Raw genomic sequence first — 15,977 nt, forward strand, 5'->3', positions numbered from 1 at the left:
AGATACAGCCTGGTGACAGACGGACGGACGGACGGACGGACGGACAGCGGAGTCTTAGTAATAGGGTCCCGTTTTACCCTTTGGGTACGGTACCCTAAAAAGTAGGACGAATACCAACGAAAATTCAGTTGAAGAGATCTTAGCTACTTCTAAAACGTTAAGAACTGAAATATTTATATATTTTAATAGCCGTGACAAAACTTAAAAAAAAGTAACAAAAAGAAACACTTATTTTCTACCTCTAATATTAAATAATAACCGTGGCGGTTGACGCCTCGTTGCAAGGTAACATAACATCATTAATCATAGCGTTTCTAAGCGCAAAACGACCTAAGCTCCTACTCCCACCAAATGACTTAAATATCTGATTAAGATTGATTCCATGGTGTAATACCTAATTTTGTTCTGTTTAATTTGGTTGTCTTAATTCAATTTACTTCATAAAGTTTTAGCTTCCGTTATCAACATAAGTAGGTGCGGTACATACATAATCCCATTTACGACCTAGTTAGTTAATTTCATATTGTTATTTACCTACTCACTCACCGTCTCGAAGGGCTATTGTAAGTTTTGAGTCTGAATAATTCTACACAGTTGTTTTGTATCTAGGCTCCAGCCAAATTCTTGACACCGAATTTATTTATTTCCAGCTCAGCTGACAATTCCATGTCCATAAATTGAAACTAAAACTTTTACGCATCGTTCGGCGTCCTAAACACGAAAAACCGGGCAAGTGCGAGTCGGACTCGCGCACGAAGGGTTCCGTACCATATAAAAAAAAAACAAAAAAAAAGCAAAAAAAAAAACGGTCACCCATCCAAATACTGACCACTCCCGACGTTGCTTAACTTTGGTCAAAAATCACGTTTGTTGTATGGGAGCCCCATTTAAATCTTTATTTTATTCTGTTTTTAGTATTTGTTGTTATAGCGGCAACAGAAATACATCATCTGTGAAAATTTCAACTGTCTAGCTATCACGGTTCGTGAGATACAGCCTGGTGACAGACGGACGGACGGACGGACGGACGGACGGACGGACGGACGGACGGACGGACGGACGGACGGACGGACGGACGGACAGCGAAGTCTTAGTAATAGGGTCCCGTTTTACCCTTTGGGTACGGAACCCTAAAAACCACCCAAAATATTGCATGGCATGATGGAAAGCGCTATAAATTAGCCTTCATACGACATTATGCGGACAGCGGAAATGGAAGTATGAATACTTGCACACCATTAACGCGGGAACAGCCTACAATTTTGGAAAGTTCTTATGCAGGGACCTAATAAACTCCGAACGACGAATAAAATTTGAGGGCGACCTGAGAACGCGCAGGTGATGAGGTGTAACGAAATGCGCCATTTTGTCGGGCGAAGGAATGTTTTCCAGCGCTTACTGAACGCAGACGACCTTGCGAGACAAGCAATCCAGTATAATAGAACACTCCAAGATTCGTAACAACTCGACCTAGTCAGAAGTCACCTTTATACTGGTTCACATGAGCTGCCTACTCGCCTGAAGTCGCTATTAAATGGAAATAACAGCTGGGGGCGCTTTATCACGTGAACGGACTGCGACGCGACTGAAGCTGCTTCCCTCGCGAGACCAATGCAATTTACATTGAGAGCGGCTGAAAAAAATAAAATGGGCGGCGGAGAGAAACAAAATCTCGGCCGCGGTGAACAGCAGGATTAACGAGTAAATACGACGAGCATCTTTATTAACAAGTTAAGTCATCAAAGTGTACCGTACAATTGGGTTTACGAGTATTAGTTGGAACTTGCTATTCAATGACAACAAATTATTAAGTAAAGCTCGGTTTTCCTAGGATAGCGGTGCCGTCATATAGCGGCCGTCTGCATACAAAATTATACGGCTAAATAAGCATGAGTAATATTTTGTATGGAGACGGCCGCTATATGACGGCACCGCTATCCTAGGAAACCAAAGTGTGTGTGTTATAAGTGCTAATCAAGTACAACGTACAAACATGTCTCCAAGGCAAGATGCATCATGTACCTATTGTTAGTTTAATTAGGGTTAAAGCTTTCATTAAAGGTATAAAGCTCTGGTGCGGTATACCTACGGTCGCTCCGCCTGTCGTAAAATACGCCTAAAGTAGAGTGATGGAGAATTTGGCCACAACACTTTGCCAACCGGCCCGATTCGAAAAATGCTTATAAGATGCCACAGCGATACGATACTGACCTGTCATTGTCAGTGTCAAACGTGATGTTTTTTTTTTTTGCTGTGACGCTGTGACATCTTACAAGTATTGTTCGAATCGGGCCATAGTCTTCGAAAAGTGCGACGACGAAGCCCCAGAACATGCATCTGGTCTAACTAGTTGCGACCATTTTTTATATGTATCTATTATTTTCTCGCTCAAAAATGTAAATGTAATGTATAGAATAAAAGAGTTGTATGCAACACATAATTATATGTAATTATGTATTAAATTAACAGTTGATCACTAACTGAGGTTCTATACCTACCCACTGTGTATTTTTAAGATTACAGTGTTTGTTTACCGTCATTGGCAGTTACCAACTTAAATAATGGAAAGGTATAATAAACAACACTCTGACAAAAAGTAACACATATATAAGTCGAAACATTGTCGTGATAAGTGAGACTAAACGTGCGTACGCACTCGCGAAGTCGTAACATTGCAAAGACATATAAAACGCCATAAAACTATTTATCAAGAGATATACGGCATGATAGATAACTGCTATTTCGATGGCAAAAAGGGCGAAATCATGGATTAAGGACGTACCTATATAATAGATATGCCACTGTAAAAATGCAGTGTTCATTGAAAACGCCGATATTGTTTTATTTTATTTTACTTTATTAGGTACACTAAACAGACATCGTACAATATCATGGGTAACATACAATTGCACATTTTGGCTTAAAACTAGCACGAGACCCAAAACAAGTGTACACAGCATGTTTTAAGGATGACTCACGTTAGACCGAGCCGTGTCCGGGCCGCAGCTTCCGGCGCTTACTTTTCTATGACATGACAGGTGATCACGTGATCCATAGAAAACGATGCGCCGGGAGCTCTGGCCCGGACCCGGCCCGGTCTAACGTGAGCCGTGCTTTACAATTAAGCGGAAATATTACAAACTAATTAACACCATATTATAGCTACAGTGAACAATATCAGAGAAGGAATAACTATCTAAACATTACGATATCAGCGAGTAATGAACATTACATTTTTTTTTTATTATGAATGGCCACAGACTAGCCGAGGCGTAGACGTGGCCTACGATGGAGCGAGCCCGCCCAGAAGGTGCCTCTTGATTTGAAGGTTGCCGGGTTATAAGAACACGGAAATATAGACGCCGGCAAGGAATTCCATTCCTTGGCAGTGCGCATAAGGAAAGTAGAAGCAAAGCGCTTCGTGCGAATTGGTGGAGTATCTACCAAGTAAGGATGGAAACCGGCCGTGCGTCTAAAAGTCCGATGGTAGAATGGGGACGGTGGAATAAGCTCGTGTAGCTCTTGGGCACACTCCCCGAAGCACATTATAAAGATTAAACATCACAAATTAAACAAACTGAGGGTTAAAGCAGAAGTCATCAGTCAGTGAGAGAAGAGGATGCTAGCCAAGCACTTCTTAAACCTAGCAATGTGAGGATCAAAAATATCAATGCCCTATTTTACGCTTTTATGATTAAGCTACGGTCGTATATATTTTAGACGCCGTAGCAAATGGCATGGGTTGGGTTTCACAAAGGCCTATTTTGATTAACATTTTCTTAAGATTTTAATTTTGTTTTGATACGGTCTTGACTTAGAGCATTTACTAAATGGAGACGTCATGGCTGTCATTTTCTGTACGAAACAGTCTGCCGATTTTTGCGGAGGAGGGGACGTCAAATGTATTGCTATTCCTACACGATTTGTACGTAACGTACAAATAGCCATGTCAGTCCATACAAAAGTTTGCACAATTATGCAAGTTCTTCGGCAGAGGGGTAAGCTCTTAAAGGGGACTCCAGTTATTAAATGCTCTAAAGGTCTTGACGATCGCTCATGATGAGTAAAGTTAAAGATAAAGATTAAATTTATTTCATTGAAAAAGTGCTGTGCATAAAATGAAATCAGAGTCGTGTCATTATGCATCTCGCTCTCACTTATTGGTGCCTGTGAGCACGCGTTAAAGTCGTATCATAACAATATCAACACTTTAACAAACGTTTAATCAGAATCGATCCATAATGTTCATTGAAGACATCAATATTTTAACACTGATATCAAAATTAATGATCTCTGAATAACTTCATTTAGTTATCGTGGGTCTCGCTCGCGCTAATACATGTACGGACAAGTAAGAGCGAAATGCTCGATAACTGATTTAGATGTCAGTGTACGTTCGAATTGGCCTGTCATTCTTTGATAAGGGTGGTATTCTACCTATCCAATTTCTTTGTCCATTGTGGGAGAGTAAGACGCACTGACAATGGACAAATAAATTGGACAGGTGGAATACCACCCTAAGCTACGATGCTAGCGTAGCGCTAAAACCGTAGCTTCATTCGAAGGTAGCCGATGACAAAGGGCTTCCTTTTGACCATTTTGACCTCTTGCAGGGGCGGCCCTAGGGTTGTGCTGTCACTCAACACGTTAACTGACGTAAATAGGTGCCTATTGAGATGGTGCTAAAGATTAGATTTATGTTTAAAACACACCGTGGCTCGTAAAATTTAAGAGCGGCATAAATGTGTGTGAGAGCGTGACGTACTCCTATTCTTCTTAGACCTTGATATATTGTGCACTGAATGCTTAGAATACTAAAGGCGGGACGTGGAAGTGGTCGATCAAAAATTTTATGTGATTGGGGTGTAATGTAAAATAGGATTGAAAAATATACTTGGTCAAGCAGATCTTGTCAGTAGAAAAAGGCGGCAAAATTGTAAAATGTAGGCGCGAAGGGATATCATCTCATAGAAAATTTGAATTTCGCGCCTTTTTCTACTGACATGATTTGCTTGACCATCTATATACGTAGTGAGTTACCTATACTGTAGTCTTGCTCGTCTTATATTTCAATGCTGGCCAGATGTACCGAAAAATGCATGATAATGAGAGCAACGAAATTTGACCATATACTGGATCCAGGCGTCTGGCAGCTGTTCAGGTGGAGGTCAAAGAATGCATGCCATTTGTAAGGGGCGGATTTGCCCTAAGGCCCAGTAGGCCCGGGCCTAGAGTGACAAGATATTAGCGCGGCAGCAAGGCGGCAGTCTATAGATGGTGGTGAGAAAGGGGCGGCTAGTAGTTATCTACTACAGGGGCCTGGGATCTAGGGCGGTCAACACTGCAAATCCGCCACTGCCATTTGTTTTAGAGTTCTGGATTTACTGTAGTATTAAGGAGAGTTATGTATTTAAGTATAACGTCTGGCGTTTCTGTCGACGTCTATACTGCCAAGTGTAGCTTTGGGTACTTATTTTTCCGAGTGTTGTGTCTACCGTCTTCATTGTAATCTATGGCGAAATGTAGGTTCTCGTCATAATAATGTTATAGCCCCGCCATGTGTCACGGGCGGCCGCGTTTGAGCGACGACGCTCCGTCAGGCTTCTTGTCCCAAATCACGTCGCATTAACCCATGCTTGTCTATGAGGACTGTTATATTTTACCCGGACAAATGTGCTTTTTCTTTTATCCCGTCTCTTGGATAACGAACGCGTATTTATTCTGGGCTCAAAACAATGATATTAGAGCGCGTACTAACGGGTCTTGCCTTTGTATCTACATTTTTGTGGTTGGGTAGGTTATTTATTACTGGGTTGAAGAATAAGAGCACATACTGTTTTTCGAACATAAGTAAACATAAGTGTTTCTAATCTCCATAATGCCGTAAGGGCTGGACGGATCGGTCGGTAGGTATATAAAGCAAATGTTTACAAAGAATCACCGTTTTGTTTAAGCCAGACAATGTTGGGCATGGTAGGCAATGTTGAGCAACTGTGGGTACGGTGCCTAATGATGGTAGATTTACTTATCACGTGCGCGTGCGGGGACCAATCAGCGTGATTAAGAGTCCATCAACGTGCACACTAGCGCCACTGCTATAGTGTAAATAACATTATTTGCGGTATTTGACGTCTGTCACTCACAACAGCAATAGGGTTTACTCGGGTAATTCCGAATGTCGAAAACTGTCGGATAATTCCGAAAAGAGACTTTTATTAAGATGGAATTAAGGGTGATTTTCATCTGAATTTCGGAATTATCCGACATTCGGTATTACCCGAATACACCTTACTACGTAAAATGTTTTGCACATCGAAATCACAAAGGAAAACAACTGCACTGCGAACGTTTACGTTCTACGTCTTTTTTTTTTTTAATTTTAGGGTTGGCCGGACACCACCGTTATGAATCGGTAGTCGTCTAAGTAAATCGATATGAATTTTTCATTTTTCTTTTAATAAAAATAAGGAAAAGGTGGATAATTAACTGTAAATATGGATATATTTATCGTCACTTAACAGACAACAAATTTGACACAGAAATAACATAAATAAACTTTAAAATAGATCCCCAGTTAGTTTCAATTTTGACAATGGGTGCGACCTACTCGTCTGGTCTGGTCGTCGTATGGGTGGGTATTTAATACACCGACCGACCGGTAGCTTGCGGGAAAACCATATAATTCTAGCTTTATTTAAATCTCAAATAAAAATTCATTATACGTCACAATTCGATACCTCAGTCTACGTGCCATCCAATCGTAATCGCTTGCTGTGACAATCGATTTGCGTTAGTTACATCTCTATATACGTCAGTCATAATGTGTCAAATACCGCAAATAATGTTATTTACACTATAATTAATCGTGATTATTTAAATTTAACGACAGGTATTTAAAAATTAGTTACCTTAGATTCCATTACATATTTTACATACAGGTCGACCTAATAAAAGCTTGTTAAAAAGGGGACCGCTAATACGGCTGTATTGGGTTTTTGAGTATCTTTTGAATACATCAAACTAGTTTTTGTTACTGATGTGATACCTATGTATAGATCTACACATATGTAGTATAGTGGAAATCAGTGTTTATAAATCACGACAACGCCTTTAAGAATTTTACGAGCAATATAACATCGATTTACATTTAATATTCCCGTTCGTACCCTAAAACTACTATAAAACGTTTACATCACGGATTTGCAGCGAACTAGCTGTTACTCGTTCTATTTTATTTTATTGCGAACGGATATAAATTACTTTATATGGACACTTTGTTAGTAAAATGTTAACTGTGTAGAAACACTGACGGAAGAATACTATCTAATCAAGCATTTTATAGGGGTGTTTCATGGCCCATGTATGAGCATTTATTTACACTTAGGTGCTGTGCGTTCACCCACGAGAGCTATTGAAAAACCGCTTTTTCGGATCATAATACGATTGCCAACAAATATGAATAGCAATCTTGAGGCCTTTCTCTAATAATTTAGTCGATTCGTGATTAATAAAACTTTCGCTCGAAACTACGAAAAGTCACGTTCGTAGCGTCTGCCATCCCGGCTGGCGGCTGCATCCTAAAGGCATCAGCCTCTATCAACCGAATCCCAAGAATGAAGTAAGCACTGGTTTTACGAAAGCTTCTGCCATCTAACCTTTAAAGTAGGAGATAATATTTAAAATAGACCGATACCAGTAAAATTATAAAAAAAATACTGCACTACTCGTCTTTTTTAAGTGCCTTAAAATGGGGTGAGTAGGGTCAAAACTGAAATTCAAACCTCGAAAACATTTTATTTTTACATATGAAAACTGAATGGTGTATATAATAAGTGTTCCAGACGTTTGTATTTTAGTTTTTATTTTATTTTGGGTAGTTCCATTTCATAACTTTGACGATAAAGAGGAAAACCCACCTCACCCCGTAGTGCCTCGTATTTGGGGTGACAGGGTTTTCATACAAAGGTGATTTTGGAAGATTGTTGGATCGATTTTTTTTTATTATGCGTATTACTATAGCTCCATTTTAAATTGGAATACATTATGTTTGTAGCAGTAGCCTTAAAATCCCTTCCCACCCCCTCTCAAACCTTCTCTCCCCATTCATAACCCACCTCTCCCCGCAAAACCTACTCACCCCGTTTTACGGTATTAGAAAAAGCAATCTTGAGGTGTAGGTATTTTTATATAAAAACGTATAAAAAAAATAGAACTATAACTGAAATCAAAAGAATGTAAATGAACATATATGCTATACTTATACCTAATTGTTACATAATATTTGCTGTGAATTATTTTTAAAAGTTTTTCCAATATCTAGGACACGTCAAGATCGCGTAGTATTTTTCTAATGCTAAAAAAACGATGTACCTATAGTTGGAAATCCCTGCCATAAATATAACTCTGATTAATATATCATTATTACTCCTAAATGACATGTAAAGCAATTGTATGAATAACAATTAAATAAACTACCTTACCTATTATACGTATTATATTTTTATGTTTTATTTTAATAGCACAAAATAATGGTAGTTAATAAATAGGTAGTTCCGTCAGCAAAATCCTAAACAAACACTATATTCAACGACACGATGTTTATATATGGAAATTGCGCTGCACCGCAATTCTTCTTCAAAGAAACCTCGACGACAAAGTTAATAGTTTTTACCTAGCTTGGAGTAAAATGGCTTATTTCTAGTCAGTAGAGGCCGCAATCGATAGCCTGGCCGTATAACGAAGTCATCTAAATGCGCTGTAGACTGTAGCAATACTTAATTCTGTGAGGACTTGCCTCTTTGTGCTTCTATCAATTTCGATTATTTCGAATCAATTTCCATAATAAGTATATTCTTAATCTAAATGCGGCAAGTGATCTATAGGTACATACGAGTAAGAGTATTTTTATTACAGTTAGGTAGTGTTTAAGGTTCCGTACCCGAACCCATACCTAATCATAGGTTGTCCGTACATCCGTCTGTATATCAGCGGCTTCTATCTCGAGAACGCATATACGATGCCCTCGGGGCGCGGGCCGCGCACTCTCGATCACAAACTACCTACGTATCTCTCGATCGTCTGTCTGTCTGTCGGTCTGAAGACTCTAAAGGATGAGACGGATGGTGGACGGATGTAATTAGGCTGCCTAAAAATCTATTACATCAGATTTTTATTTCTGAAGGCGTATAAAACCGGTCCAGACGGGCGTACCGAACCACGACCTTGGTCCGGTCTAAATATCTCTTTCTGGCTAGCTGCATCCTTATTTAACGTACGGTGGACCACCACACGATCGAACAAGCCTCGGACCGGACCAAGGAAACGACTTTAAAGGCCCCAGTACACAATGGGCCATTGCCGGCCACTCCAAGGGACGCAGCCATGCGGTAGAATGAGATAGCAATATCACTTGCTCCCTCTAACGCATAAATGCGTCCCTTGGAATGACCGGCGATGGCCCATTGTGTACTGGGGCCTTTAGAGCGAATGAGATGCAACTCTAAATAAATTTCGATATGCGAAGTTCGAAGTTCGCCCATTTAATTTTAGGGGTAAATAAAGTTTACTACTGGCAACTCACTAAACGTCAAACAAACGTCTCAATGTTCTTATTTATTCTATCTGTGGTACAGTCGAGCTGTCGAGGGTGTTCGTCGAATATACCCATAATATACCTCGTTTTGTTGTGATATTTTATTAATCCTAGATACTTCCATTTAGAAACCGTGTTTATTCCAAACAGAGCTTCAAGATGAGTATGAGACCTGACGACCACCGTAGAAAGTGGGACAAGGATGAGTTCGAGAAGATCGCTTCAGAAAGGTTGAAAGCGGAGCTAGAGGAAGAGGAGCGTTCTAAAAAGAAAGGTACTGAAACTTAGTTTATTTTTAATAACACTGGTATTGATAGTGTGTAGAAGCACATTGTAGACCTGAAAATGTATATGGCTGACTGATAAAAGGCACATTATCCAGTATTCACCCAGCTGCTTCACATTCTAGGGCTTTAATAAGTCATATTGATACCATGTTTCTTTTTTACAAGCTTTTATTCAACTTGCTTTTGTTCCCATGCTGTGAACGATGTAGTCTTGTTAGCAACCACATATGTAGTATTAAATAAATAATAGTATTTCAAGCTATAAGCTTAATAAGTATGTAAATGTAATGACAAAATCAATTGTTTACCATCCATAATATGGAACCAGAAGTTGTCCATAGGAATTCTATATATCAAACAGTGTTGAATTCAGCTTGTTTGAATTATTGTTTCAAATAGCAAGGTTGCGCCTGTGCTAGAATGGTATACCATACCAATCTGCAATAAGATCTGATGATCTCCTTATATTTACACAGAAGTTAGCAGGAAAGTATCCCTTAATTAAAAGGGATAGGATTCTACTAAATTGTGTGATTAATTGATCATACCAATTTGTTATGACTAAAAAATAAAATATATGTATTAATTACCTATTGCACACCTCAATAGAATCGTAAACATAGAAAAACTATACACCAGGATATTTATCTGATGATGATGCATTCCTGTTATCCCTCATTAGGGACATAGGGCTCGCAGAAGAATCCTCCATTTGTCGCAATCTTGAGCAGCTACTTCCAGCTCTTTCCAGCCGAGTCCAGTTGAGCCAGCCTCCTTCTCAACTGATTGCCTCTATATATAGGATATTTATCTATGAATCTCAAACTTTCAGCACCTCCAGTTAAAAGGGAGCTCCTCAAGCAGCGTGAATACAAAGTAGACTTAGACTCAAAATTGGGCAAGAGTGTTGTCATCACAAAGAACACCCCCACCTCCCAGTCGGGCGGTTACTACTGCAATGTCTGTGACTGTGTGGTCAAGGACTCCATCAACTTCCTGGACCACATCAATGGCAAGAAGCACCAGCGGAATCTTGGCATGTCCATGAAGATTGAGAGGAGCTCACTGGACCAGGTAATTTGTAATGTACCCCAAACCACACACCATTTTCCAGATACTTCATGTAAGGTGTATTCGCGTAATTCCGAAAGGTAAAAACAAGAAGAAAGTGGTGGATAATTCCAAAAGGGTATTCTTATTATGATGGAATATGAGTAATTTTTAAGTGATTTTTGGGAATACCCAATTTCCAAAATTACCCAAATATACCTTATCTGATTGACAAAACATCCATTCCTCCGTACCTCTTTGGCACTTGTCTTCTCACTTACCTTTTTCTATTCTACTTATTCATATACTAGTCCTTTATGCAGTCCATCTAATTATATTTTAGCATTTCTCACCTTATACATTGGAACCTAATACTCTTATTGTCACATAACATGCCTGCTCAAGTAAATCATAAGACAATGCTAATGGACAAATAATGAATTGTTTATTTTATTATAATGTGAAGATGTAAAAGTAAAGTTATATCATTATAAAGGCAAGATCTAGTCTAAAGTGTCATTCTATGGAACTTGCTAACTATCTAAACAAAAGTCACTAGTAAATTCATCATTCAGAGACAAGTTTAATATGGCGGTTTGTTTACATAGTTAGCAAGTTCCATAGAATGACACTTTAGTTGTTATAATGATTCAAAAATACAGCAACTGCTAATAATAATTCATGTGTATCCTAAATACACCAGCTGACATAAAAGGCCATAATAAGTCAAATCAATCCCAACAGCTTTTTATAACTGCAAACATTTCAGGTGAAAGCAAGATTCGCAACCAACAAACGCAAACTAGAAGAGAGGATCCGGGAATACGAACTGGACAGCCGGCTGCGCGAGGCGGCCGAGGAGGAGGCGCGCGTCAAGGAGCTGCGCCGCGAGCGCCGCCGCGATAAGAAGCGCAAGCTGCAGGTACATAACCTCTTTATAGTCTTTATACATATACAAGCTATATTTAACTTGCTGTGGCGGAATGTATGGAACACTAGAACACAACAAACTAGACGAGAGGAAGAATACGAACTGGACAGCCGGCTGCGCGAGGCGGCCGAGGAGGAGGCGCGCGTCAAGGAGCTGCGCCGCGACAAGAAGCGCAAGCTGCAGGTACATAACCTCTTCATAGTCTTTTTACAAGCTTTATTTATTTAACTTGCCGTGCCGGAATGTATGGAACACTAGAACACAACAAAATAGATGAGGTAGAATATGAACTGGACAGCTGAGGCGCTCGGCAAGTAGTTGCGCCGTGAGCGCCGTCGCGACAATAAGCGGCAGCTGCAGGTAGATAAGCACTCCTTTTCATTTTTTGACCTTATCAAGGGATAAGGCCAGAGATTGGGACACAATATTATGAGTATTGTTGATTTATTTTTTGGCAATGTAGTATAAACCTCACATCATGGCTTTACCTTTAATAATAAATAATATTAATTCAAATGAACGCCTGTTGAACCTGTTAAACGAACAAGACTACACACCGAGGCTAAAAAGATGGCACATCCTAGGGCTAGACCAGAGACAATAAGCCCCCACGTAAACTGGTGATGGTGCTCAGTGGAACACCACCCTACATAACAACATAAAAAAAAAAAACAAACCATCTGATTATGGCTAGAACAGCCGATTGCAGATTTACGTTGAAAAAGAAAAAAAAAAAAATGAACGCGAGGTATGAGACGGCGGATACCGGATAGTAACACTGCTTGATTTCGGAGTAAACAAAATTGGAATAAGAAACAGTCACGGTTATAATCGTACTCGTTTATAATATTAAATCAATTTAAACATTCCAATCACTTGCATGTACACTCATTTCGAACCTAGAAATGAGTACGCGCGAACGTTCACTACGAAACAGGTCAAAACCTGCATAATGCGCACCTGAAAAACCGAAAAGTAGGTATAGTTCCGCCGGCCGATATTCGGCGGCCGGATACCGAATATTCGGCCTATGGTCAGGCCGAAAATCCGGTATCCGGCCAAACAACTATCCGTTGCATCTCTAGTCTACACTAGGTCAAATTCTCTAGCTCTATAGCAGGGGTCTCCAAACTGTTTTCTCCAAACCAAAAGCGCCGGGCGGGGGTCTGGTTGCTGCTGTTAGGGCTGAACCCCTGGAGCCTGGCTCCTTGCTTTGGGTGTCGGCGGGCCGGATTGGAACGCGTCGCGGGCCGAGGTTTGGAGACCCCTGATCTATAGCAATGTGCTGCCTACGTAGCAATAGGCCTTCTGATTAATGGTCCCTTTATTACCACTTGAGAAGCGTAAGATGGTATAATATCGACCATCTTTGCACACCACTTTTCGAAACAAGTTTAATAGATAAAGCATTTAATCAGAGAAATTTAAATTCCAGGAGGGTGACGAGCCAGAGGAGGAGACCCCCGCGCAGTCCGAGCTCGCCCAGATCATGGGCTTCTCCGGCTTTGGCGGATCTAAGAAATAGTGCCATCACATGCTGAAAGACTTACACCAACACACACAGACTTTGCTTTATGAAGTGTATAATACCGCTATAATAAGACCGCGAGGTAACCAACCACACATAAGCGCATTTTATACTTCTACAACCACTTTTATACTCGGTTACCGTATCGCCGTGTGCGTTCCATCGGATATTGAAATGGGTTTACCTGTAAATAAAGAACTATTATTAAGTGATGTGTTAAATAAATAATGTCAATAAATATTAAATAATATTGATGTCACAACAACTCGGAGTATAGGATCTGTCTCCTAAAAACAGACGCGGATATGATACTCTCTGTAACATTTGTAATCACTAATCAAAGATTTATTGGTTGTACCAGATGTGTAAAGTGTAAGATAAGTTCATGCTTTAAATTTGACAGCCAATGTAGATGGCGCTGTACAACTCCGAACATTATGCGGTAACTCTGGTTGTCAAAAATTGATGTTGATATTTCAGTTACCAAAAAACATGGCGCCGTACAAAGCCATCTTTAGCAGTAAAACTCATCAGGGACACGTTTGTTCTTACAGCTTTACGTTGTCTTGTCAATGTCCATTTAAAGCTAGATATACAATTATTACATTATTGTAATAATCTAATCACCAACCACGCCACGTAAGGTACAAAATGCATTTGCCTTAAAGTAACTACCATGTACTTTATCATAAAGTGGTGGAGTTTAATTTGTATAAATATTTTTATGGATCTTAGATTTTACTTCATAGATATAATTGTAGCTTTAATAATTATATTGAGTAAGTTAATAAGAATAAGAGTTGTTTTATTTCTGTTGAACCATCTTAGAACCCGATGTTGACAAGAAAGTCGATATTTGAATTTTTATTTTAAATTATTTTATTTAAGGTTTTTTAGGGTAATTCTAAATAACAGTTACCTAAATCAATTTACTACGGCGGCGAAACAAGTGCCTACATCTACCTATGTGAAAATAAAGCTATTGACCTGAGAGCAACCACCTTAAACGTCCTGGTTTTATTTTATTCTGAATAAACACTTCAACAGTGCTCGTTAGGCTGTATTTTCTAATAGAGCAAAACTGCGCTACGTTAAATCTACATAATAAATGAGCTCTCCAGATATATCAACGCGCATTCCGCAAAAGTGATTCCGCATCGACATATGTGGGGGAACCCTAAGAGCTCTGATGGAAAAGAAACCTTACGCTTTACGAATAAATCCCTATATACAAAGTAGAACATCTCGCACGTACAGTCCTCAGCAACTGAGCGCAAAATAAATCTTAGGTACTCTTCCTTATCTTCAGAGCAGTAAGGGTGTGTCTTAAATCTCACGCGCTTCGTCATATGAGATAATTGCGGACGACTGTACCCTTGAACCTGAACCACAAAATCGCATGTCATAATGTTTATTACGTGTCAGTTCCACCGGCGATGACTACTATCCCTCGATTGTGCGGGTGCTTTCATGCGGAACACTGAATCGACAAGGTCGCTCGATAGGAGGATACATGAATGTTTGCATGCTGCGATTGTGCATAGACGGTTTGTAGAGCGGAAATGCTGCTTTATCTCGATATCAGATCCATAGAAATCTAAATCTCCATGGGTACTCCCGTTTGTCCCGCCCCATGCACGTGACCACCGCTATACAAAATATGAGTTGGGCACAAATGCAAATGATTTATGTAGGTAGGTATATTATATGAATGCCCATACTCCCATCTGCCCATCCCAGTCCCATCGGCGGGGACAAATGAGAATACATAATGCTAGTACGAGTATGTATCAGAAACTAGTACATAAATACCTAATGTCACTGCTTGTACAAACAGCAACACTCCTAAATGTACATTGGTGGACCTTATTACAAAAGGCATAAGGTCCACCGATGTAGAGTTAACAGGGGTCCCTTTGTTTCCCATAAAGTTTTAAGTCATAATGTATCTATTGTTTGTCAATATCGTTAGTCATAAAACTGAAACCGTTAACTTTTCCGGACTTTCGTAAGGTTATTCTGTAGATAGAGGTTAGGTTAGGTTTGTTTTAAGGCAATCCTGAAAAGTTACGCGTTTCTGAGAAAAAACAATTATGACTAACGAAAATTCGGACAAACGATACATTAAAACTATTTGGGAAACAATAGAGACCCGAGTTAACAGTGTGAGCGATGGTACCAAAATAAAATCAGGCCGACAAAAAATGTGTTGAAATCCCGAACCCCAGAATGTTTTTTTTTAATATACCACGACGGTGGCAAACAAGCGCACCGCTTCCGCCTGATGTTAACGCGGCCACCGCAGCCTATGGGTAAGTTGACCCTTTAGGTAAGTGTGTTGGATATGCATATAAAAGTTCAGTATCTTGGCTACATTATGTCGTATGAAGATTTTAAGATTAACTTAGTCAAATCGAAACGGAACCTACTAACTGACCCCCTCTGGAAACAAGCTTAATTATGTAGGGGGGTTCAATTATCTCTGCAGCTTGCTATACCTATTACCCTTAATTTTCTGGACCAAAAAGACAATTTATGTTTTTCTGCTTGTGTAGGTAACCTAACTTACACTTAAGTCTTTCCCAAATA

The 15,977-nt window shown here is 39.7% G+C and overlaps 1 protein-coding gene across 1 annotated transcript; it reads left to right on the forward strand.

Moving 5' to 3' along the window:
- The first annotated feature begins 9,693 nt into the window (after window positions 1-9,693).
- LOC134793482 (zinc finger matrin-type protein 2) lies at window positions 9,694-13,403 on the forward strand. Its single transcript, XM_063765066.1, has 4 exons — window positions 9,694-9,866; window positions 10,712-10,953; window positions 11,699-11,851; window positions 13,296-13,403. The coding sequence occupies exons 1-4, from the start codon at window positions 9,752-9,754 to the stop codon at window positions 13,383-13,385; spliced, it is 600 nt and encodes a 199-aa protein (XP_063621136.1). The 5' UTR covers window positions 9,694-9,751; the 3' UTR covers window positions 13,386-13,403.
- Window positions 13,404-15,977: the final 2,574 nt, after the last annotated feature.

This window comes from Cydia splendana, chromosome 9 (assembly GCF_910591565.1).
Source record: "Cydia splendana chromosome 9, ilCydSple1.2, whole genome shotgun sequence".
Lineage (NCBI taxonomy): Eukaryota > Metazoa > Arthropoda > Insecta > Lepidoptera > Tortricidae > Cydia > Cydia splendana.

Bases quoted from the DNA above. Each gene is read 5' to 3' on its own strand.
- LOC134793482 (XM_063765066.1), top strand. From the start codon at position 9,752: ATGAGTATGAGACCTGACGACCACCGTAGAAAGTGGGACAAGGATGAG. The intron at 9,867-10,711 runs GTACTGAAACTT...TCAAACTTTCAG, and splicing joins GGAGCGTTCTAAAAAGAAAG to CACCTCCAGTTAAAAGGGAG. The intron at 10,954-11,698 runs GTAATTTGTAAT...CAAACATTTCAG, and splicing joins AGAGGAGCTCACTGGACCAG to GTGAAAGCAAGATTCGCAAC.